The sequence below is a fragment of the Schistocerca serialis genome, unplaced genomic scaffold (assembly GCF_023864345.2).
Source record: "Schistocerca serialis cubense isolate TAMUIC-IGC-003099 unplaced genomic scaffold, iqSchSeri2.2 HiC_scaffold_1458, whole genome shotgun sequence".
In the NCBI taxonomy this organism is placed as follows: Eukaryota; Metazoa; Arthropoda; class Insecta; order Orthoptera; family Acrididae; genus Schistocerca; species Schistocerca serialis.
The window spans coordinates 614,609-641,591 of record NW_026047689.1 but is presented as its reverse complement, the minus strand read 5'-3'; the positions used below and the strand labels follow the sequence as shown (position 1 = coordinate 641,591).

The 26,983-nt window shown below is 42.0% G+C and overlaps 1 protein-coding gene across 2 annotated transcripts in view; it reads left to right on the top strand.

Annotated features, from left to right (window-relative positions):
• The first annotated feature begins 5,688 nt into the window (after positions 1 to 5,688).
• LOC126443342 (ankyrin-3-like) overlaps positions 5,689 to 26,983 on the top strand; it is a 42,913-nt gene continuing 21,618 nt past the window's right edge. The window contains exons 1-3 of one of the 2 annotated variants that reach the window (XM_050090937.1): positions 5,689 to 5,769; positions 25,954 to 26,123; positions 26,239 to 26,283. In XM_050090937.1, coding sequence (XP_049946894.1) covers positions 26,036 to 26,123; positions 26,239 to 26,283 — 133 coding nt within the window. In that variant the 5' untranslated portion in view covers positions 5,689 to 5,769; positions 25,954 to 26,035. Of the gene's footprint in view, positions 5,804 to 25,953; positions 26,124 to 26,238; positions 26,284 to 26,983 lie in introns of both variants that reach the window. The other variant, XM_050090936.1, reaches the window with a different exon arrangement.

The following is a 26,983-nucleotide window of genomic DNA, read 5'->3' as shown; positions in this document are numbered from 1 at the left end:
CTTACGAGCAGCCGCTCGACCCTGAAATCCAAGTTTTCTCACCTCCCGGCTAACTGTCATAGTACTTGAAGTGGATCCTGATGCAGTTTGGAATCCCTGTGTGATGGTCTGGATAGATGTCTGCCTATTACACATTACGACCCTCTTAAACTGTCATCAGTCTTTGTAACTCAACAGACGAGGTCGGCTTGTATGCTTTTGTGCTCTACGAGTCCCTTCACGTTTCCACTACAGTATCACATGGGAAACAGTGGACCTAGGGATGTTTAGGTGCGTGGAAATCTCGAGTACAGACGTGTGACACAAGTGACACGCAATCACCTGACCACATTCGAAGTTCGTAAGTTCCACGGAGCTCCCCAGTCTGCTCTCTCACGATGTCTAATGACTATTGAGGTCGAAGGTATGGAGTACCTGGCAGTAGGTGACAGCACAATGCACTTAATATGAAAAACGCACGTTTTTGGGGACGTCCGGATATGTTGGATCACAGAGTGTGTATTTCATCTCAGTGTCTTTGAGAACTCGAAGAGGTATTTCAATCAACATTGTCAAAAAATTTCCCTAAATCTACAAACGCTATAAAAAATGTTTGCCTTTCTGTTCTAGAGAAAGTTGCAGGGTAAGTGCAGCCTGGTGTATACCTGCATTTCCTTGGAGCATATGCTTATCTCCCCCGACATGAGTTTTTTGTCACTTTTTCCATTCTTCCGTAAATAGTTCGTCTAAACATATGGCGACTGTACCTCACTAAATTAGTGAGTCTGTAGAAATTTCACTTGTGAGCATCTGCATTATGTGAAATAGGAACTCTCACATTCTTCCAGTGGTCTGAGGATGTTTCGCCTGGGCCTGTCAACACTGATATTGACTGTTGATGACTGGAAACATGTTGACTGGTCGGAAGAGTCACGTTTGAAATTGTATCTAGCGTCTAGACGCCGCCTCATGAATCCATGCGGCCTGCATGTCAGCGGAGGTCTGTTCACTGTTCTATAATGGTGTGGGGCGTGTGCTGTTGGAGTGATATGGGACTCCTGATATGTATAGATACGACTCTGACAAGTGACACGTATGTAAGCATCTTGTATGATCACCTGCATTCATTTCTGTCCATTGTGCATTCTGACGCACTTGGGCATTTCTAGCAGGACAATGCGACACCACCACACGTCCAGAATTGCTACAGAGTGGCTGCAGGAACACTCTTCTGAGTTTAAACACTTCCGCTGGCCACTAAACTACCAAGACATGAACATTACTGAGCATATGTGGGATGCCTTGCAGTGTGCTGTTCAGAAAAACTTTCCACCCGTTCGTACCCTTACGGATTTATGGACAGCTCTTCCGGATTCATGGGGTCAGTTCCCTCTAGCACTACTTCAGACAATAGTGGAGTCCATGACACGTCGAGTTGTGGCACTTCTGCGTGTTCACTGGGGCCCTCCATGAAAATATGCAGGAGTACCAGTATCTTCAGCTCCTAGAGGATATATGAAGTGGAAACGAGGAGGGAGACGTACAGCAGAAGAGCGTACAGGCCGAACTTTTGACTGACAGAGAGCGCCAACAGTTGAAGAGGGTCAAAATGTGTAATAGCCAGACATTCATCCAGACCATCACACAGGAATTCCAAACTGCATCAGGATCCATCACGCTCTTTGGCTGTACCCCAATGTTGTGGAAGAGCATGTACTCTCCGCTGGTAAAAGCTCTTGTCCTGCGGGCGTAGCCATGTTTTCACTGCATAACTTGACCTTTCGTGATCATCAGTGTTCCCCGTAGTGAATCTTCAAGCGGCGCAAAGAGATGGAAGTGGGGGGGGGGGGGGGGGGGGAGGTCTGGACGGTAGGATGGATGCCGCAATGATGTACAACCCAGTTTGGCGATGTGTTCCCGGGTACTCATACTTATGTGCGGGCATGCATTATCGTCTAGGAGCAAGATCTGGATTCTTGTCCGATCGCACATGTCGGAAACGGTTCTTTATTCAGAGTCTTCAGGTATGTCAATGAATTGATGGTTGACTCCCTTGGCATCACATCTACCAGAATGACGCCATCACAATCCCAAAATACTGTCATCATGACTTTTTTCAGAGTCTGCAGGTATGTCAATGAACTGATGGTTGACTCCCTTGGCATCACATTTACCAGAATGACGCCATGACAACCCCAGAATACTGCTATCAGGACTTTTCCGACAGAGGGGGTTGTCTTGAATTTCTTCTTTTGTAGTGAATGAGGATGATGCCACTCCATCGACAGCCTTTTTGTTTCCGGCGCCAAGTGGCGCACCCTGCTTTCGTCACCGGTAACGATCCGTGACAGAAAAGTCCCTCCGTCGGTCTCAAAACTTCAGATGAAATGGCTCTTCTTTTAATCTTGTGGTCCGCTGAGAGCATTCGTGCAACCAGTCGTGAGCACCTCTTTGCATATCCCAGAGTCTCGATCATTGCAGACGCACTTCCAGTGCTGACCGACAACCGTAGAGCCAATTGTCGAGTTGCGTTGCGCCGGTCGGCACGAATAATGGGTTCCCCACCACTCAGAATGTCTGTGACAGGACGTACCGAGCATGGCTGATCATGGAGTTCTGTTTCTGAATTTCCTGAGCCTGTAACTTTCTTTACCCATCGTCCAACTGTACTTCTATCAACTGCATCATCGCCAGAGACTGTACGCAAAATTTTATGGATGTTGACCCCAGTTCGTTTTCCTGTACACAAGAATTCAATAACAGCATGCTGCTTGTAACGTGAGTCGTATGTAGACGCAATGTTGACGCTGTACTACGGCTCTGCCATCTGCCAGAACGGTTCGAAACTTCACCGGGCACAGAACAAACATAAAATGTGATGCATCAACAAGGACATTTGTCTTTGTACATTAACGCATTTTCAAAAAAAAAATGTGGAACATTACTTACTCAGTGACCCTCGTACAATGAATATTCTTTTTTCATTAACGGGAAACTGAAAAAGTTTCTTTTTCATACCTTTTCGTAGGTGTTCAATATGCTTCCCTTGACATGAATGGCAAATGTCAATCCGGTATTCAAACTGTTCCGCACTGCAGCTAGCATGTCTTCAGTTACAGCCTCCACAGCTGCTGTTATGCGATGTCTCAGTTCACTCATTGTTGTTGGTAATGGAGGCAAATAAACACAGTCTTTTATAAACCCCCATAAGGAATAATCACATACAGCCAGGACTGTAGACCTGGATGCCAGTAATGTAAGGGTGAATCATTTGGTCCATTGCGATCGATCCATCGTTCAGTAATCCTTTGATTTAAAAATTCCCGCACTTCCAGACGCCAGTGTGGTGGTGCCCAATCCTGTTGGTAAATGAAGTCGTTCGAATCCAGTCTCCAACTGTGGGATAGGATCGCTCACAAACATATCGAGGCTTATGCTTCCTGTAACAGTGTTCTCGGCAAAGCAAAATGGACCGTACATCTTTTACCCTCTAACTGCACAAAACCCATTAAAATTTGGAGAATCCCTCTCATGTTGTACAACTTCATGTCGTTGTTCCGTACCCCATACTCTCGCAGCATTACGGTCCACCTTTCCTTTAAATGGAATGTTGCGTCGTCACTTAACACTAAGGGTGGAAGAAAACTGTCACCCTCCGTCTTGCTGACAGCGAAATTACAGAACACACGTTGTTGTTTGTCACCTTCACGAAGAGCTTGCAGTGGCTGAATTTTGTACGGTTTCACGTGTAAACGTCTGCGCAACACACGCCAGACGGACATCGGAGGCATGTTGAGCTGTCGGCCTGCACGGCGAACGGATTTCTGCGGCCTCCTTGTGGAACTATGGCGGATGCGTTCGACGTTTGTGTCAGACACTCGCAGATGTCCCGGCGATTTGCCTTTACGGAAACAACCTGTTTCTCGCAATTGTTCGTGCCATCGTCTAATGTGCTGTAGCTCTGCTGTAGCAGGATCCACACCATACCCAGTACGAAAGTCACGCTGAAAAGTTATTACCGTCCCGCACTGCACAAAACGTAGAACACAAAACGCTCTCTCTTGTCTTTACTAGAACTGAAGTGGCTGCACACTACTGCTACTTGGCGAGAACCATGTAAAACTTGAGAGTTTCCTCTTTCCATCAGTACATTATTCACGCACATATCTCAAGTAACGTAATAGTTGCATTTTTACCGGGTCATCGAATTTTACACTTACTTGATTGGAATCGAAAGAAGGTCAGAAAACTCGGAAAGAACAGCTGCAAGCGCTGAACGAAGCATATGAGGAAGAGGAAGGGTTACTATTTGCTGCTGGAGTCGCAGATTGATCGGAAAGCATTTTACATTATTGTTAACTTCCTTGAATTTCTAGTTTCCGAGAATTTATTTTTCAAAAGCGTTCATCTCGAAATGACTTTTTTGACATTTGCGTGCAATCTAACTCAAAAGGTAGAGAACCGATCATTATGAAATTTGATAGTATGATTATTTATAAAATTACGAAATATTTGAACCACCGTGTGAGATGATATCATGGTTTTAAGCGTATTTTTCTTTGCTTAATTAGAGAAAAACAATCCTGAAAATCGAAGTAAATTGTTCCAACGCCTACAGACATTTTAATATTCATTATTTTCATCTGCACTGAGCTTCATATTCTTAGAAAATAAGCTATTAATGTAAAATCAAAAACTTTTTGATTTCAGATGAAAATCGGAATGGCTGCACTGCACGCAATTGGAGAACTATACTCACACTCTTCAGCGGACATCACAGCCTAACTTTGTTAATTTTGGCTGAAATTATTGAAAAAAATTCACAAAAAGTGTTCGAAATATGAATTAAGTGGTATAAAAATTGCTTCAAATTCTAATTAAATCTTCCTACCCCAAAAGAATCTCGAAAATTCGGTGTCAAACAGCTTCCTCGTGTGGTTTCCCCCTCAATCACAAAATTATCGACAGTTTTGTACACTTTCAGGTGCGAACCCCTTCTCGTCCAACAGGAAGGATATAGAAAAGGCCAAGGACCGTTAGGCAGAGCGAGTGAAAATAAGCAGTCAAGATCTTCTCAATTTTGTAACTCTACAAATCTAGTCATCAATTGTAGGGCGCATCGCTGGAACGAGACCACTGTCATGGCTGGACGCAGTGCTGACGGCAAGTGAGAGGCGCCTCCAGAGGGCGAGTAATGGTCTGTCCGGGGTGCGTATCTCGGACAAGGAGAGGGAAAGGCGACTGAAATGAACACCTCGTGGTGGGCAAGTGCGTCGCTGCCGGGAAATGGAGTGGACAGAGGCTGGGAACGAACAGCATCTGAGGTGGCACACGTGGCTTTCTCCTAGTCAGAGGTTCCAGCCACTCTGTTCCGCGATCGCTTATCTCAGTCTCTGCAGTTTGGGGCTTCGTGCGATGGTCGAAAGAAGGGACCGTATTTCACGGTGAAACAGTTTAGAAATACCGAATGCATCACTTTGCATTACGGTGCCAGAATGGCCACTGGGCGACAGAATACGCGTTATGAATTGACTTACAGCCTTTGCGTAAGAGCAAGAATTCTTAGTGTTTCGGCTAAGATCACATGGCAGAAATATTTCGAACGTCAGACCTATACAAGGGTTATCGTTGTCGGTGCGGAGGGGGGAGGGGGAAGGAGTGGGGGAGGGAGGGGGTCTCGAGGAAAACTGCGGACAGAGTGGGTGGGAGGCGGCAGCCCAGTCCAGGACAAGAAGCGAGTCCCGCTGGCGACCACCACTGCACTGGCTGCCGCGGCGCCCGACGTGTCTGGTGAGTCTCCACGTACTCCTGCCATCAACGTACGGTAGGTATATACTGTGCGTGTAACTTCCCTCAATTTGACATTCTTGTGTTCTCAGTGTTATCCACACTTAAAAGCGGCGAGTATGAAAGCGGGGGAAAACTAAAGGGAGACTGAGATGTTTTTCACTTTTCCCAACTATTTTCCTCGACCTGTAGCGCGACAGCTCTTATTATGAACTGCTGTATTGTCTCACGTCAGCTATGATCTTTAGTAAATACACCTTCTTACAGCACAATGTAAATAATGGTGCTGCCAGCATTAGTTATTATTGTACGGAGTTGGATGGTTTTGATACAGGTTTTAGAACGAATGTTGCTTTTGATGTATGCTTGTCGGACCTAAAAGACAACTGAAGCAGGCGAGGCTTCCGCAATGAAATTTTCACTGCGCAAAAGAGTGTGACTAATATGAAACTACCTGTCAGGCCACTTTCCCGCGAAAGGCAAATGTCCCGAATTCCAGTCTCGGTCCGGCACACGGTTCTGATCTGCCAGGACGTCTCAGGCGACAGTTGCTGGAACACTTTTACAGAGTGGTAATGTATGTAACATCTATCTGCCAGCTGGAAGAAATTCAGATGCTCTGGGTTCATAAATGTTTTTACTAAACTAAGAAAGTTGGATGTTGAATTTATGTAGAGGCTGATTCCAAAAGTTTACTCAGCAACGTTGTGCACAACAGCAGGTGTTCGAAACGACGACTAAGTGGAACGCCTGCAGCCTTATCTGTGCAAGTACGTGACATACACGATGCTACATATCCCAGTCACTGGATAGAATGGGGAAACCAATTTGCATGTCTCCTGTGCTCCCCTCATCGGACGCCTCTTAATGTTTTTTATCTCTTGTCATATCAGCAACATTGTCTACATGACACGGTGTCTGTAAAAGTTCAGTTTCGTTAACACATGTTGCAGTAAAATTTATAGTCCATCACTCACGTTGGATGGTGTCACTTTATTTGAACTCACATTTTTGAGAACGTGTGTTTTGGTCCTGTCATTAAATAATTTGTGCAATACTTAATCAGTTTATTACTTCCCATTCGCTCAAGCTCCAAGTCGGTACACACTCACGTTTTATATCAAAGTCTGCACCATTGCTGTAGTTCAAAATCTCACTCTATTTCTGAGACCATATAACTGTTTTATTTCGTACACATCCTCTCTTTGTGTAACGTATACTCGTGTTCTGTAACAACTATTGGTACCTTCTCGTACTTCCCTTGTCTTCATCCGTCTTCTTGGTAATCTTATATCGTTTCCGTCGATACACAGCTGAAATTAAAGTTCTTGGACCTTTTCTCTTTCCTCCTCCTTGTCTTCGGACTTTTCTTCGAAACTAATAGTGTGATCTCCTTTTACATTTTAGTACTGTAATGCGATAGTGCTGCTGTGTTAATATGCTGGGTGCTCAAACTACTTCAACTTCCTGCGTGCTATAGTTCTTTTCCCTCCGACTATTACTTTTCCTACTCATAAAACAAGACTTCCCTTCTGCCCACCTTTACACAGCCACACACCTGGTTCAGCTAACTCGCTTTCGTTTTCACAAAATTTGCACAGGTTAAAATTTTCATATCGGACTAAAGTATTCTCGTTTACGCACAGAGCAATAGGAATCTTATACACACTGCGTTTAATTTAGTTTAAGATCAGTAATACCTACTTGTGTTGGCAACAGGTAATTATTGCATGTCTGAAACCACACTTCAAAGTGGCTAGAAGACGATATAGTATTATGAGGATTAACAACAAGAGTGTGCCCTTTAAGGGACCTCGCGCGACATTTTCTCCCATTCCGAGGCAGTTTCATCCCTGGGACACCCTATGATTTCCGTTATGAAGGTCCGACTCCACCAGTATAGAAATGATGCCGTTAATGCCACAGCTAATTGTCTGCTCTGTAGAGCTTTGTGGCTCACAGAGTGGAAGAATTTGACAACTTCGCAAAATATACAGCGGGATATTTAATTTTGCTTACCTCTGCAATCGTTCAGTTTCTGAGGTTCGGTAGTGTTTTCTCCATACAGAACTCGTTGCGAAAGGCAAACAGTGCGGCTGGTAAGAAGTTTTGGTCAGTCACACAAATCAGTATTCTATCCGAACCACATTCTCATAGACTTTTGAAAGGAATTGAAGGACTCTAATAGGTCTGTAACTAATTTCGCTTATCTGCATTTTTACAGATCTCTGTTTCCAAACGTCATTGAAGTCTGTCAGCAAGTACGGCCCCAGTCATTGAATGATTACAAACAGACTTAATTATATTCCTATCAACTCTGGACCAGATTAAAATAGAAATACATCTAATGCGCCTGTACTGGGCTTGTAGCCACTTTGAAGAAGTAACCAGAGTCGCTATGGCAGAGATTGACACGGTAGCGGGTCTGATCCACACGGTAATCAGGTTATGAGGGAGCTATTTATTTTGGTAGGTACCTACTACGACGATGTGGCACTGATAAACTGTTTTTCATAATTCCTTAGTTTCTCGTCGTAATAAATTATGCTTAGTTTTCTCCACACATTCCCCATCCACAAAATTAGTAGGAATCACCTCTTAGCTCAGATACTAAGTACGCACTTGGTTACAGCAGTTATAGCTGTATGGCGCTCTACTTAGCGACTACGATAGGTCGACCATTATAGAAGGCCAGAAAGGGCTGAAAACTGTACTTCTGATTGTAGATAAACTGAGGAATGAATGAGGTAACAAGTCCGCATGAGCGCTTTACATTATGTCCAGAAAACATGTGATCACACTCCCATGCATGTATTGACCTGGTATGTAAGCGTACTTTAGCATTTGTGTGTAGTTGTTGTAGTAATGGTGGTAGTAGTAGTAGTTGTTGTTGTTTATTAGTAGATCACTATTTACAGGCATATCGGACACGTCCTGGTATTACAATCTAGGATCGATAAAATAAGATAATTCACATATAGAGACATTTGTAGGCTTATAGGTCTAGAATGGCAAGAGTGTGACAAATAGTTAGCCGTGGCCTTATAGTAGGAATAAACCTAGCATTTATCGGAGATGGGTGGGGACAATGAAGAGCGAACCATCCACCCTCCCGAATACAAGGCCAGTCAGTTTAAGACAGTGCTACCTCATTCGGTTTATCCCTTGCGTACAGTACTTCAGGCGGCAGGGAACTCGGTTGGAGGGGTAAGCTACTACCTGAAACAGTTTACAACACAATACGAATTCATCAAACACACTCGATGTCTTGAAAAATTACAGAATTATCTGTGTTACATAATAACAAAATTTAAATGTACTTATTACTCTGAGGTCATCTAGCAACATTACTCATGCTTCACAGCAGAGGTTGCTTCGAACTTTACACCGAGACAGGCATTTAGTGAAATTCAAACAGAATGAAATAATTTGTCAAAAAATAAAGGAATCATTAAGTGAAATTAAATGTATATGAAAGGAAGGGGAAACTACAGCCGTAATTCTTCCCGAGGGCATGCAGATTACTGTATGCTTAAATGATGAAGGCGTCCTCTTGGGTGAAATATGCCATAGGTAAAATAGTCCCCCATTCAGATCTCTGGGCGGGGACTACTCAGAAGGACAGCGTTATCAGGAGAAAGAAAACTGCCGTTCTACGGACCGGAGCGTGGAATGTCAGATCCCTTAATCGGGCAGGTAGTTTAGGAAATTTAAAAAGGGAAATTGTTAGGTTAAAGTTAGATATAGTGGGAATTAGTGAGGTTCCGTGGCACGAGGAACAAGAACTCTGGTCAGGTAACTACAGTGTTATCAACGCTAAATAAAATAGTGGTAATGCAGGAGTGGGTTTAATAACGAATAAAAAAAATTGGAGCTCTGGTAAACTACTACAAACAGCATAGTGAACGCATTATTGTGGCAAAGATAGACACGAAGCCCACGCCTAGCTCAGTAGTATAAGTTTGTATGATAACTAGCTCCGCAGATGATGAAGAGATTGATGAAATGTATGATGAGATAAAAGAAATTATTTAGACAGTGAAGGCAGACGAAAATTTTATAGTCATGGGTGACTGGAATTCGATAGTAGGAAAAGGAAGAGAAGGAAACGTAGTAGGTGAATATAGAATAGGGGTAAGGAATGAAAGAGGAAGCCATCTGGTAGAATTTTGCACAGAGCATAACTTAATCATAGCTAACACTTGGTTCAAGAATCATGAAAGAAGGGTGTATACATGGAAGAGGCCTGCAGGTACTGGGAGGTTTCAGATAGGTTATATAACGGTAAGACAGAGATTTAGGAACCAGGTTTTAAATTGTAAGACATTTCCATCGAGCAAATGTGGACGCTGATTACAATCTATTGGTTATGAACTGTAGATTAAAACTGAAGAGACTGCAAAAAGGTGGGAATTTAAGGAGATGGCACCCGCATAATCAGACAGAACCAGAGGTTGCAGAGAGTTTCAGGGAGAGCATTAGGGAACGATTGACAAGAATGGAGGAAAGAAATACAGTAGATGAAGAATGGGTAACTTTGAGAGATGAAACAGTAAAGGCAGCAGAGGATCGAGTAGACCAAAAGACGAGCGCTAGTAGAAACCCTTGGGTAACAGAACAAATATTGAATTTAATTGATGAAAGGAGAAAATATAAAAATGCAGTAAATGAAGCAGGCAAAAAGGAATATAATGTCTCAAAAATGAGATCGACATGAAGTGCAAAATGGCTAAGCAGGGATAGCTGAAGGACAAATGTAAGGATGATGAGACATATATCACTAGGGGTAAGATAGGTACTGCCTATAGGATAATTAAAGACCTTTGGGGGAAAGAGAACCACTTGTATGAATATCAAGAGCTCAGATGGAAACGCAGTTCGAAGCAAAGAAGAGAAAGCAGAAAGTTGGACGGAGTATGTAGAGGGTCTATACAAGGGCGAAATACTTGAGGACAATATTCAGGGAATGGAAGAGCATGTAGACGAAGATGAAATGGGAGATATGATACTACGTGAAGAGTTTGACAGAGCACTGAAAGATCTACGTCGAAACAAGGCCCAGGGCGTAGACAAAATTAAATTAGAAGTACTGATAGCCTTGGGAGAACCAGCCCTGACAAAACTCTACCATCCGGTGAGCACGATGTATGACACTGGCGAAATACCCTCAGACTTCAAGAGAATATAATAATTCCAATCCCAAAGAAAACAGGCGTTAAAAGATGTGAAAATTACCGAACTATCAGTTTAATAAGTCACGGCTGCAAAGTACTAACAAGAATTCTTTACAGACGGCTGTAAAAACTAGTACAAGTCGACCTCGGAGAAGGTCAGTTTAGATTCCGTAGAAATGTTGCAACATGTGAAGCAATACTGACCCTACACTTATCCTGGAAGATAGATTAAGGAAAGGCAAATCTACGTTTCTAGTATTTGTAGACTTAGAGAATGCTTTTGACAATGTTGATTGCAATATTCTCTTTCAAATACTGAAGGGGGCAGTTGTACAATAACGAAAGACTATTTACAATTGGTACAGAAACCAAATGGCAGTTGTAAGAGTTGAGGGCCATGAAAGGGAAGCAGTGGTTGGGAAGGGAGTGAGACAGGGTTGTAGCCTATCCCCGATGTTATTCAATCTGTATATTGAGCAAGCAATTTTGCGTAATCTCCTTCGGAAACTTAGTGTTCAGTTCTATCCCTTTACTTAAAATTATGCTTATTTTTTCTTGCTAAAGTAAGTTCCGTCTTCATCTTGTTCCAGCTCTTCGGACAGTAAAAGCGAATGTCATCTATCATGTGTACAACTTGTTTGTAAATGTACACACACGGTGCACTTAAGACCCCAGTGTTTTGAACAGATCTTTGCCAATCACGTCCAGTTCTACGCTTGGTTACTTATGATATGACACTTTTCTGCAGTTTTGAAAATTGTGTTCGTATTTTGTACATTTGATTCCCAGAAGAGAATATTATAATCAAGATTTGAGCGTACATATGAACAGTGTGTAACTACAAGATGCTGGCTGTTATACACTGAAGAGTCGAAGAAACTGGTAGCGTGCAGGGCTCCCTCGAGTGCGCAGAAGTGCCGCAACACGACGTGCCACAGACTCGACTAATGTCTGAAGTAATGCTGAAGGGGATAGACACCATGAATCCTGCAGGGCTCTCCATAACTCCGTAGCAGTACGAGAGTGTGGTGATCTCTTCTAAACAGCACGTTGCAAGGCATCCCAGATATGCTCAATAATGTTCATATCTAGAATTGTCCTGCTGGAATAGGCCAATCCCGTAGGAATGCACAACGGACGTGAATCGGTGGAGGGGAGCAGACAGGATTCTTACGCACACGTCACCTGTTAGTGTCGGATGTAGATATATGTGGGGTTCCATATCACTCCAACTGAACATGACCCACACTATTACAGAGCCTGAACGAGCTATAACAGTCCCCTGCTGAAATGCCGGGTCCATGGATTCATGAGCTTGTCTCCATAATCGTACTCGTCCGTCCTCTCGATACAATTTGAAACGAGACTCACCCAACCAGGCTACAAGTTTCCAGTCGTCAGTAACACAATTTCGGTATTGAGAGGCCCAGGCGAGACGAAAATCTTTGTGTTGTGCAGTCATCAAGGTTACACAAGCGAGCCTTCGGCTCCGAAAGGCCGTGTCAATCACGTTTCTTGAATGGTTCGCTCACTGACATTTGTTGATGGCCCAGCATTGCAATCTGCAGAAATTTGGGGAATGGTTGCACTTCTGTCAAGATGAACGATTCTATTCAGTCATCATTGGTCCCATTCTTCCAGGATCTTGTTCCGGCCGCAGTGATGTAGCATATTTGATGTTTTACTGGTCTCACGGTATTCACAGTAGGCTCGTGAAATTGTCGTACTGGAAAATCCCGACTTCATCGCTGCCTCGGAGGTGCTGTGTCCCATCCCTCGTGCGCCGACTGTAACTTCACGTTCAAACTCACTTGAATCTTGACGAAGTGCCATTGTAGCATTAGTAACCGATGTAAAAACTGCGTCAGACACTTGTTGTCTTATGTAGGCGTTGACGACCACAGCTCTGTATTCTGCCTTTTTGAAGTATGTCTGTATTTGATTACATATGCCTATACCAGTTTCTTTGGTGCTTCAGTGTATAATGACGGCGGGTCTCTAAGGGAATAGGATGCTGAATACATCACGTAGCAAGTAACTTTCGCTGTTCAACTGAGATTCAGTATTTATCCCTAGAAGCTCTTCATTTGCTACATTGTCTATAGAGGTGCCACTACATTTAAATGAATAGGATCACTTTCCCTTTTCAAACTGAAATTCATGACGTTTGTTCTCTTTATGTTAAATGTCACATTATTGCTTATTTTCCGATTGTAAAACTCCTTAAGGGCCTTGTTTGCTCCCCCTACAAGGAGTTCCCTAGTTTTCTCAGAGTTCAGCAAAGATATTATTTCTCCATGACTGTCACTAGTGGGAGAGCCTTCGATGTATATCAGGAAGAGTATTGTTACTAAAATGCTACCCTCAGACACTCTTGTATTAATATGTTTTGACTCTGATAAATGCTTTACTAAGACCTTATGCTTATTTGAGGTATGTGTTATCTGTATGATTTTTACCCTGTGTGATAGGTATGGTCAGAACCAGTCACTAGCTACTGCTCTTATCACTAATGTTTCTAACTTATTTAGCAGAATGTTATGGTCAACAGTATCACAAGCAATCGAATCATCTAAAAACTACGTGTGACACACTTATCTTTGTCAAGAGCATTAAGTTATCAGAATGAGATTTTCACTCTGCAGCGGAGTGTGCGCTGATATGAAACTTCCTGGCAGATTAAAACTGTGTGCCCGACCGAGACTCGAACTCGGGACCCGAGTTCGAGTCTCGGTCGGGCACACAGTTTTAATCTGCCAGGAAGTTTCAGCATTAAGTTATGATTACACTATGGCTCATTCTATACTTCTACTACTTCTAGAGTCAAACAGTTATTCACTTAAAATGTATTTATTCAAGTAACTCATTAATCTTTCATAAATGTTCATATTTTCCAGAATGGTCATAACAGGGTAATGGGCCACTAATTTTCTATACTGTCTGCTTACCTCTCTTTAGCAGGGGTGCAAATCTTGCCTGTTTTAAACATTCTGGAAATTTCCCTGATGTCAAGAACTCGTCTGTCGTGTGTATTAAGGGAGCATGTATACTCTCTATGCAGTGTTTCAGTACACACATTGTTACTTCATCTAATCCTTTTGACCTTTCATATTTTAGTTTTGCATAGTTTTACTAGCTTCTTGCTCTGTTGTTCTAGCAACAAAAGTGTACTTATGAGTTTTTGCCACAGTTAGCAACGTTTTTAAATCTTTCGCCACTTGCGATAAAGATTTAATAATTCTGGCTCATTATGACTGTTTTTAATGTAACTGAGGTACAGAAGCATTTGGAAAGATTTCTTAAGAACTGCTGTTATCCATTTATTTTTGTGAAACATTTTTAGTGATTTGCGTGCTTTTCAAAAGGTCTTTTGAAAATTCAATTTAAATAATGTTGAGAATATAGACGATTTTACATTTACATTCGTTTCTCATTACAATTCATCCCGTGTTTGGTTTGCTGGTTCTTTTGGAAAATCTTGTACTTTGATTTCTGATAAATATGTTTCATAAGTTTGCAGTTTAGGGAATTTTCCATACCCGATTTTACTGTTGTTTGACTGAAACGCTCTGATAATCTAAGATCTAGTACAGCTATTTCACACTTTTCTCTGTCTATACTTTTGGCCACATGGTCAATCACTGATGCCTTTGTTGTAGTAGCCATTGTTGTACTATTGACCAACTGGGATATCCCAAAACCCTGAAGGATATTTGTGGGGATGCTACTAGTTTCTTTTGTGATACTCGTCTTCATGTTTATGTCTTCGCACAACAATATGTAGACTATTCTACTTGAGATTTTAGTTGGTACTTCTGTTAATTTATTGAGGAAAATGTCCACACTATCACCAGGAGATCGAGATAAACACATACATATTGATTAATTTCTTCGCCATTAAATAGCCGATGTAGCAGAGTTTTTCTGTATTTATCGTGCTAAGCTCAAATCTTGCTTCGAATTCTGATCCTTTTCTGAAATAAATACATGACCGTCCGCCATATGAAGTAGTAGTCATACAATAAGAGTCTCATCCAACGAAAATACTGCATGTTCTATATCTGTGACTCTACACAAATGCTCAGTGACGCCCCTGGCAGCTGAGTGGTCAGCACGACAGACTGTCAATGCAAAGGGCCCGGGTTCTATTCCCAGCTGGGTCGGAGATTTTCTCCGCACAGGGACTGGGTGCTGTGTTGTCCCAATCATCATCATTTTATCCCCATCGACGCGCAAGTCGCCGAAGTGGCGTCAAATCGAAAGACTTGCACCAGGCGAACGGTCTACCCGACGGGAGGCGCTCGTCACATGACATTTCATTTCAGTGACAGAAAGTATTGTACAGTAGAACGATTACACTCAAGATAAAATATCTGTATTTCATTTTGTATCTATTACATGTTTATTTCTTATTCAATCTACCCATCTAATCTTCTGCGTGCTCCTGTTGCACTACATTTCAAAATGTACCATTATCTCCTTGTCTGAACTATTCATCCTCCACGTCTCACTTCCAATTACGGCTGCACTCGTAACAGATACCATTAATTGGCACTTAAATTGATATCAGATCTTAATAGATTCCTTCTTTTCAGTAATTCTTTTCTTGATGTTTCAGTCAGCATTTTATATCCCATCTACATTGGTAATCAACAATTATTTTCCTCTCTGTATAACAAAGTTTAGCAACTGCTTTTACTTACTCATTTCCTAGCCAATTTTTCTAGTCATCACTTCATATAATTCGACGACATTTCAGAACTATTGTTACACATTTATTGATGCTCATTTTACACCCTATTTTCAAGACTGTATCCATTATGTTCAACTGATCTTTCAAATCATTTGCTATTTATGACATAATTACAGTTTCGTCAGATAACCTTAAATTTTACAATTCCTCTCCCTTATTTTCTTATTTCCTTGCTCAATTTGTCCTTGGTTTCTTCGCAAGACACTCAATGTGCAGATTCAATTACGTACGCTAAAGGCTTCAAAGCTATCGTTTCATGTCCTTATAACTGCAGTTCAATTTCTGTACAAGGTGTAGATAACGTTCCATTTCCTGTTTTTTACTTCTAATACAATACAATTAGAAGTAATTCTAATACAATTAGACCCCCCTCCATGAATCATGGACCTTGCCGTTGGTGGGGAGGCTTGCGTGCCTCAGTGATACAGATAGCCGTACCATAGGTGCAACCACAATGGAGGGATATCTGTTGAGAGGCAAGACAAACGCGTGGTTCCTGAAGAGGGGCAGCAGCCTTTCCAGTAGTTGCAGGGGCAACAGGCTGGATGATTGACTAATCTGGCCATGTAACACTAAAAAAAAAAAAAAAAAAGAAGAAAACAGCCTTGCTGTGCTGGAATTGCAAACGATTGAGAGCAAGGGGAAACTACAGCCGTAATTTTTCCTGAGGGGATGCAGCTTTACTGTATGGTTAATGATGATAGCGTCCTCTTGGGTAAAGTATTTCAGAGGTAAAATAGTCCCCCATTCAGATCTCCGGGCGGGGACTACTCAAGAGGACGTCATTATCAGGGAAAAGAAAACTCGCGTCCTACGGATCGGAGCGTGGAATGTCAGATCCCTTAATCGGGCAGGTATGTTTGAAAATTAAAAAAGGGAAATGGATAGGTTAAAGTTAGATATAGTGGGAATTAGAGAAGTTCGGTGGCAGGAGGAACAAGACTTTTGGTCACGCGAATACAGGGTTATAAATACTAAGTCAAATAGGGATAATGCAGGAGTAGGTTTAATAATGAATAAAAATAGGAATGTGGGTAAGCTATTACAAACAGCATAGTGAACGCATTATTGTGACCAAGATAGACTCGAAGCCCACGCCTACTACAGTAGTACAAGTTTATATGCCAACTACCTCTTCAGATGACGAAGAACGCGAAGAAGTGTATGACGAAATAAAAGAAATTATTCAGATAGTGAAGGGAGACGAAAATTTAATAGTCATGGGTGACTGGAATACGGTAGTAGGAAAAGGGAGAGAAGGAAACGTAGTAGGTGAATATGGATTGTGCCTAATAAATGAAAGAGGAAGCCACCTGGTAGAATTTGGCACAGAGCACAACTTAATCATAGCTAACACTTGGTTCAAGAATCATATGAGAAAATTTATACATGGAAGAAGCCTGGAGATACTGGCATATTTCAGATTGATAATATTAAGGTAAAACAGAGATTTAGGACCCAGGTTTAAGTTGTAAGACATTTACAGGGGCAGATGTAGACTCTGACCACAATCTATTGGTTATAAACTGTAGATTAAAACTGAAGAAACTGCAAAAATGTGGGAATTTAAGGAGATGGGACCCGCATAATCAGACAGAACCAGAGGTTGCAGAGAGTTTCAGGGAGAGCATTAGGGAACGATTGACAAGAATGGAGGAAAGAAATACAGTAGATGAAGAATGGGTAACTTTGAGAGATGAAATAGTAAAGACAGCAGAGGATCGAGTAGACCAAAAGACGAGCGCTAGTATAAACCCTTGGGTAACAGAACGAATATTGAATTTAATTGATGAAAGGAGAGAATATAAAAATGCAGTAAATGAAGCAGGCAAAAAGGAATATAATGTCTCAAAAATGAGATCGACAGGAAGTGCAAAATGGCTAAGCATGGATAGCTAGAGGACAAATGTAATGATGTAGAGACATATATCACTAGGGGTAAGATAGGTACTGCCTATAGGATAATTAAAGAGACCTTTGGAGGAAAGAGAACCACTTGTATGAATATCAAGAGCTCAGATGGAAACCCAGTTGTAAGCAAAGAATGGAATGCAGAAAGGTGGAAGGAGTGTACAGAGGTTCTATACAAGAGTGATGTACTTGAGGACAATATTCAGGGAATGGAAGAGGATGTAGATGAAGATGAAGATGAAATGGGAGATATGATACTGCGTGAAGAGTTTGACAGAGCACTGAAAGACCTGAGTCGAAACAAGGTCCCAGGAGTAGACAACATTTCATTAGAACTACTGACGGCCTTGGAAGAGCCAGTCCTGACAAAACTCTACCATCTGTTGAGCAAGATGTATGAGGCAGGCGAAATTCCCTCAGACTTCAAGAAGAATATAATAATTCCAATCCCAAAGAAAGCAGGTGTTGACAGATGTGAAAATTACCGAACTGTCAGTTTAATAAGTCACAGCTGCAAAATACTAACGGAAATTCTTTACAGACGAATGGGAAAACTAGTAGAAGCTGACCTCGGGGAAGATCGGTTTCGATTCCGTAAAAATATTGGAAGACGTGTGGCAATACTGACCCTACGACTTATATTAGAAGCTAGATCAAGGAAAGGCAAACCTATGTTTCTAGCATTTGTAGACTTAGAGAAAGCTTTTGACAATGTTGACTGGAATACTCTCTTTCAAATTCTGAAGGTGGCAGGGGTAAAATATAGGGAGCGAAAGGCTATTTACAATTTGTATAGAAACCAAATGGCAGTTATAAGAGTTGAGGGCCATGAAAGTTGGGAAGGGAGTGAGACAGAGTTGTAGCCTCTCCCCGATGTTATTGAATTTGTATATTGAGCAAGCTGTGAAGGAAACAAAAGAAGAATTCGGAGTAGGTATTAAAATCCATAGAGAAGAAATAAAAACTTTGAGGTCGCCGATGACATTGTAATTCTGTCAGAGACAGCAAAGGACTTGGAAGAGCAGTTGAACGGAATGGGCAGTGTCTTGAGAGGAGGATATAAGATGAACATCAACAAAAGCAAAACGAGGATAATGGAATGTAGTCGAATGAAGTTGGGTGATGCTGAGGGAATTAGTTTAGGAAGTGAGTCACTGAAAGTAGTAAAGGAGTTTTGCTATTTGGGGAGCAAAATAACTGATTATGGTCGAAGTAGAGAGGATATAAAATGTAGACTGGCAATGGGAAGGAAAGCGTTTCTGGAGAAGAGAAATTTGTTAACATCGAGTATAGATTTAAGTGTCAGGAAGTCGTTTCTGAAAGTATTTGTATGGAGTGTAGCCATGTATGGAAGTGAAACATGGACGATAAATAGTTTGGACAAGAAGAGAATAGAAGCTTTCGAAATGTGGTGCTACAGAATAATGCTGAAAATTAGGTGCGTAGATCACATAACTAATGAGGAGGTGTTGGATAGGATTGGGGAGAAGAGAAGTTTGTGGCACAACTTGACTAGAAGAAGGGATCGGTTGGTAGGACATGTTCTGAGGCATCAAGGGATCACCAATTTAGTATTGGAGGGCAGCGTGGAGGGTAAAAATCGTAGATGGAGACCAAGAGATGAATAAACTAAGCAGATTCAGAAGGATGTAGGCTGCAGTAGGTACTGGGAGATGAAGCAGCTTGCACGGTATAGAGTAGTGTGGACAGCTGAATCAAACCAGTCTCAGGACTGAAGACCACAACAACAACAACAATACAATCAGAAACTGAGAAGAGACAATTCCAAATCTAGGAACGCTTCGCTCCTGAAATGACATACGGTACAGTGCTTCTAGAAGAGGAGAAAATTCTTTCGCATACTCTAAATAGAAACAGATTGACATTCTGTCAGATCCAGTGGCTATTCCTCTGTAGAGTGATTTCAGTAGTTTTTGTGCCCAATCGACGTTTATTTCGGCAAATGTCATTCAGGCGATCTCTTGACGAATTAAATAAGGAACCACTGTAAGATCTTCCTCAGAGAAACAATTTTGGAAAAAAGTGTAGTATGTCGGTTATCCCTGTCATCCTCCATTTCGATGCCGTAATGTGGGGACTTATCACTTCAATATTTTGACTGACCTAATAGAAGGATAAAACCACTCAGCATTTTATTTGAAGTCAGCAGACGTAATGTATCTTTCCAATTCGTTGAATCTTCTTATTTTCTTTTGTCCACAGGACTTGCAGAGCAGTAGAATTGAGTTCCTTCATTAAATAATTTATTTATCCTATTTTAGAGTTCTGTACTGTGAGTAGAAAACTTCGTATTGCGCTACTGTCAAAAGACTTCGCGAATTTACATATAACAAAACTTTCGGTTCGGTGTTCAAAGGAGATAAATCCTAAGCTGTACATTTTATTTGCAAATGAGTCTCTTCTCTACCTTCTGGCAGCGGTGTCTGGACGTCACAAGGCCGGAATATCTGACCTGCACTGCGGGCTGACTACTCGCCTTTATGTGTCACAGAGGATAGTCGCACACTGGTGTTTTAATGCGCCGTTACGCAGATAAGAAATGATCCATTTGTCTAACAATTTATAGGATGTTTATAGGATGTATTGAGAAATGGACTGAACAATCAAAACCGTAGGGCTAATAAAGTTGACTAACACAATCGAATTACAGTTCATCATTCATAAATATTTATTGATATTACAGAAATGTCTGTGAATGGAGATCTCACTTCATTGTGGATTCAAAGCAAAGTCATTAACAAATAATCATAAATAAAGTGCAGAAGTACAGCGTAAAAGCAGAACATATGCTTGCAGATTTCTTTTTTTCTCAAAGCAGTAATTATCGAAACTGTGTGCAAACATTTCAAAAAATTTTGATCCTTCACACGATGCAAAACATCGTTCACTGCTCACATGCAACCAATAACACAGCTGTAGCAAAATAATCTACAGGGTCAGAATTATTCAACTGTATGAGAAAAATCGCGAATTAGTCACAAGCTGTCGGGCGTGCACGCACTTTATTCAGCATGTGAATATCACTACTGATATTCGTCCATGGGTTATGAGACGTTCGATATGCCTGCCATCATTGGTGATGATGTGGCGCAGACGAATAGGGAAATTCTGCGTGACCCGCTGAAGTGTCGGAACGTCGATGCTGTCGATGACCTCCTGAATGGCTGTTTTCATTTAAGCAGTGGTCTCGGGGTTACTGCTGTACGCCTTGTCTTTAATATAGCCGCACAATGAGGAGTCGCATGTGATCAAGTCCGGAGAATATGGCGGCCAGTAGAGACCCTTGACAGTAGCCGCTGGGTACCCCAGAGCCAGAATGCGGTCCCCAAAGCGCTTCTCCAGGACATCAGACACTCTCCTGCTTCGATGGTATCGAGCTCTGCCTTGCATGAGTCACATCTTGTCGAAATCAGGGTGTCTTTAGATAATGGGGATGAAATCATTTTCCAAAACCTGCACGTACCGTTCGGCAGTCACCGTACCATCGAGGAGTATCACACCGATTATTACGTGACCCGTTGAGGGTGAAGAGATTTCTCGACTGCGGAGTGCGGATTCTCAGTCCCCCAAATGCGCTTGTTTTGCTTATCGACGAATCTACGCAAATTAAAGTGGGCTTCGTCGCTAAAGCAAACCAAACGCATGCACATGTTAATTCCCATCATGCCCCGTGGCTAACCGTGCAGTTTTAACGTCCTAAAGGAAACCGTTGACAAGTTATGGCGATTTTATTTCATTCAGTTCAATAATATTCACCTTGCAAGTTCGTTTCTGCCTTGGTTCTCACTAGCACGAAGCTAAAGTTCCAACAAATTCTCCAAAATAAATAATCGAAACTGTATTTGAGTGTTCCAAATCCTGCACCAAGTAAGAGTGTGGGGCAGAGCTCAGTGAATTAAGGGAAGTTCAACGCTCTGCACCCGGAAACAGTGCGCGTTAACTCGCCGACTAGACCTCTCTACAGCTTTACCTCTCGTGAGATCACCGGAATGACCCTCCGAGACAGAAAGCTGCCGAAACTCGAACGACGGAACACCAAGTACCGAATGAACCGAAAGACGCAAAGAGAACACGCGCAGTGGTCCACGCCCTTCCACATGCTCTGTGGCATCGCCCAACACTGACTCAACGTTTAACACTGAGTAATATTCATATTTAAGGCTGTCCCACATGCATACTTTACATTAAATTCAAAATAGTTAAATTCAAAATAATCTTAGTCGTCACGGACATTTTGTGGCCACTCGAAGCATGAGCAGTGTGATATTACATAAGATATTAACAAAAACGTAAATCACATTCAAGTTAGTCGTTCTGTGCACACACGAAATATGCTACTTAGAGATATACGATTAACGTGTCGCTAATGTAAGAGGAGTGCCCATCCGCCATCTGTTCATAAAGTGGAGCTTTTCCTTTTTTATTTACAATTTTCACTAATGCCCATTTCCATTAATCAGTAAACCTTGGATTAAATAGCATTCAACATCAGCTACAGTAATCATCATCGATTATGATTACGTTTGAATCTAAATATCTCAACCTTCCCCTTATTACGTGCAACTGTGGCAAGTTCAGAGTATTGGCACATTTAATAAACCGTAATGCTACAAAACAGAGCAAGTTGCGTAAATGAAACCTGGTTTTTGTAGTGTTTAGCTTTGAGGTGACACCTCATATGCTACTACAGCTCGAAGAGCGTGTTAGTTGTTACTTGTCAGTGGTCTCTGACAATATCCGTAATCAAAAGCTTCGTAAATGTTGTAATAATTGTCACAAAATTGTGATCAATGTTGCGGTGCGCTCATTTCTTCACCAATAGCTCTGTGATATCTTCGGTTTCATGATAGATTGCCCCCATTCGAGTCAGCACTCAGTTGTCACCATATACAGGGTATATGAAAAATATTTATCCTATTTGACACGTCTATATTTCTGTAACTAACAAACTTACACAATGACTTTTGTGTTTTGATTAACGGAAAACTCAAAAAGTTCTTTTTTTCATTCCTTCTGATAAGTGTTCAATATGCCGGCCTTGAAATGTACGGCATATTTCAGTGCTGTATTCAGATTGTTCCCACACTGCAGCGGGCATGTCTTGAGTTGCAGCTTCCACAGCTGCTGTTATGCGGTGTCTCGGTTCATTCACTGTTGTTGGTAATGGAGGCACATGAACGGAGTCTTTCATAGATCCCCTCCTATAGTCACATACAGTCAGGTCCGGTAACCTTGGAGGCCAGTAATGTAAGGGTGAATGATTTGGTCCATTGCGATCGATCCATCGTTCGGTAATCCTTGGATTTATAAATTCCCGCACTTCCAGATGCCAGTGTGGCTGTGCCCCATCCTGTTGGTAAATGAAGTCTTTCGAATCCAGTCTCCAACTGTGGGATAGGAACTTTCTCCACCATATCGAAATATGTACTTCTTGTAACAGTGTTCTAGGCCAAGGAAAATCGGACGTACGTCTTTTACTGTTCTAACTGCACAAAACACATTCAATTTTGGAGAGTCTCTCTCATGTTGTACAAGTTCATGTGGTTGTTCGCTACCCCATACTCTCACATAATGACGGTTCACCTCTCCATTTAAATGGAATGTTGCCTCGTCACTAAACACTAAGCGTGGAAGAAAACTTTCATCCTCCATCTTGCTAAGACCTAAATGACACAACTCCACACGTTGTTGTTTGTCACCTTCTCGAAGAGCTTGCAGTGGCTGAATTTTGTAAGGTTTCGTTCAAATGGTTCAAATGGCTCTGAGCACTATGGGACTTAAAATCTGTGGTCATCAGTCCCCTAGAACTTAGAACTACTTAAACCTAACTAACCTAAGGACATCACACACATCCATGCCCGAGGCAGGATTCGAACCTGCGACCGTAGCAGTCGCGCGGTTCCGGACTGAGCGCCTAGAACCGCGAGACCACCGCGGCCGGCACGGTTTCGTAAGTAAACGTGTACGCATCACACGCCAGGCGGACATCGGGGGTATGTTAAGCTGTCGAGATGCACGGCTAACGGATTTGTGCTTACTCCTTGGGAAACTATGGCGGATGCTTTCGACGTGTGTGTCAGACACTCTGGGATGACCTGGCGATTTGCCTTTACACAAACAACCTGTTTCTCGCCATAGTTCACGTCATCGACTACTGCTGTGTGCTGTAGGAGGATCCACATCGTACACAGTACGAAAGTCACGCTGAATGGTTGTTACTGACACGCAGTTCGCAAAACGCTTTCCGTTGTCCCGACACCATTTTTATTATCAGGGGAACTAAAGGTGGCGAACACTGCTGCTACCTATTGGTAACCATGTAAAACTCGAAAGTTTGCTCTTTCCAGGAGTGTGTTGTTCACCCACATATCTCAAAGAATGGTTCAAATGGCTCGAAGCACTATGAGACTTAAAATTTGAGGTCATCAGTCCCCTACACTTAGCACTACTTAAACCTAACTAACCTAACGACATCACACACATCCATGCTCGAGACTGGATCCGAACCTGCGACCGTAGCAACAGCGCCGTTCCGGACTGAAGCGCCCAGAACAGCTCGGCCACGGCAGCCGGCTCACATATCTCAAATACCATAATAGCTATGATCTTTTTGAAATCGGATGACACTTTTTGACACACCCTGTGTTTCATAGAGCGCAGTTTCCACCAGCACCGCACTCGGATGTACCCGCTGGCGTGTCCTTAGCCGCCTGAGGGTCGCCTAACTCGGCTAACGACACTGCTCCAGCTCTGCATAATACATCACCACGTATTGACACACACTGCAATTTCATTTGAAAAAGAGAGGCTGATCCCCGCCCCCTGCAGTTAATACGAGTACGACGTCGCTCATCCAGCAGTTCCTCGCAGTTAAGCAGGTGCAAACATGATAACGATCCCTTAAACGGTTTCGAAACTGACGTAAACAGTTCAGCTGATCAGCCAGTATACAGGGTGACTCACGAAGGTATGCAAACATTTTAACATTATATTCTACAAGTAAAACTAAAGGAGAAAGTTCGAATAAACATAGGTCCACAAATATTTAGCTACGGGGTTACGGCTCATAGGAGATTTTGCCTGAAATTTAGCAACTTCGCCAATATGAAGCCATCGCAAAACTGTACGAGGTTAAAGTAAAAAACTATTTCCATTTACTTTGTTGTTATTAATAAGGTAAATCTAATAAAACATTTTCCCACGACGTCTAACAGGCGAGACGTACTTGTAATTCCTTCAACAAGAAATGCCCCGCATCCTCGAAGGTGTTCCACTAGCTACGCGATTGCAAATGTATTTTCAACATGACGGTGCGCCCCCAAATTTCGCCAACGCCGTTACTAAACGTTTAAATGATCATTTTCCTCAGAAATGGGTTGGTCGTGGTACTACACGTCTGCGGCCACCCAGATCGCCCGATTTAACGCCAATGGATTTTTGTATGGGGATGGATGAAAGACATAGTTTGTGAGGAAAAAGTCAGTACACGTGAGGCATTACTTGCTCACGTTATGAATGCAGTAGGCGAAATTAAGAACAACCCTGTGAAATTGAAACAAGCAACAAAATCTGTTCCTACACATGCAGGTAAAAGCACTGAACTCGGTGGAGACATTTTTGAATATTTATTTATAATGTATTGAGAAATTGTATGTTCAATGTACAACTTCCTTAACAGTGAGCTTTGTCTCTTCTGGTTTAACAGGAATTCATGTGTGCTGTGGTATTAATTAAAGCAGATTATCTGACACATTCATAGAGTTTCAGTTAACGTTATTAGCATTATTTTCCAAAATCAAATTCTCTACAACTTCTGTTAAATACTTTGTGGAAACGTCTGGAATTTATAAAACAAATTGGGCCAACTAGTTTATAAATTGAAAACTTTATGAAATTACTTCTTTTCTTTTCTGGATGTTCTGGAAAATTACTGCAGATACACGCCTGGGACAAGTTTTATTAGATTCACCAGACCAACAACAACAAGATAAATGGAAATCGTGCTTTACTTTAACGTCGTACAGTTTTGCGATGCCTTTATATTAGCGAAGTTGGTAAATTTCAGGCAAAAACCTTTATTAACCGTAACTGCGTAAATAAACATTTGCGGACCTATGTTTATATGAACTTTTTTCTTTGATTTTACTTGTAGAATAACATATTAAAACAACTGTATATCTTCATGAGTCACCCAGTATATTCGGAACAACGGAGTGGCAGCCGCCTCATAAAATGGTGAAATGAAGATTAATTTACGCTAATTTATTTATTATGAAGCTAGCTGCTAGAAAATGTCTTTTTAGGTTACACTTATTCCGTAAATTTCAGGTTGTTCAGCAGACTGCAAGTTTGGTGAGGTTATTTTCACAGAAAAGTTCCTTACTTGTCGCGACACCTGAGACCTTCCGCCATGTTCTGCAGAAGCTTTAGTTGGTTCGTCCGCATTTTTGTGGCGGTAGTCATATCTACTGGCTGCAGCCACCCAATTTCTGTTACAGGTAAAAATTTTACTTTGTTCGATCCATATGAGTCTGGGTATGATAGTAGATAACCATAAGAAATGAAATATATTTTTAATTTTTTCATTGAGATTGTTACGAATTTCTCTTTCAGAATTCTATACAGAAGTCACCGCACATAGTTTAACAACCACCAAAGGTAAGTGTTTCATCCATTGCTGCTACAGACACCTCATGGTCCACGTGGTTCTTTTGGTACTAGTTATTTTAATCACAGTAGTCTTATCTCGTGGTTTGAGACGTCCTCGCCGGCGCCGTGGGGAGGCGAGCGTGTACAAGCTTCCCTCCAGCTGCCTGCGCCACCTGTTGCCTGCTTCTCGCCGTGGCGTGGCGGTCGTATTCAAACACACTGCATTGCTACTTATTTTTAGAACGGCGAAAGAGGATGTAAGATGATTGTACACTAAATTAATCACAAATTATGTGATATCTCATTTGTTCAGAAATCTCTCTCGTCCAAGCGTCACACAAACTTGTATTCAGCACTGTTCGTTGCTCCTACATGATAGGCAATACGTGCCTCACACGCTACTGCTTTTCCAGTAGCATAACTGGCAGAGACGGGCGCGACCCACCCGTGGTACACGCCGGCGTCGACTTGTTGGAATATCTGCTTTGTGTCAAGGGGAAGTCACAAGAATTCTGCGACCGAACTACGCAACGCCGTTGGGTTTCAGTGTATCATTGCCTTTGGTATTGTAGAAAGCTCCAGTTGGAATGCCATTTAGTCGTCATGTTGCACATACTGGGTGATTTTTACCACAGTGTACAGACTCTAGGGATTGAATCGATGAGGGGATACGGAACAGAAATGTGTAACGAACTTATGTCCGAAAATC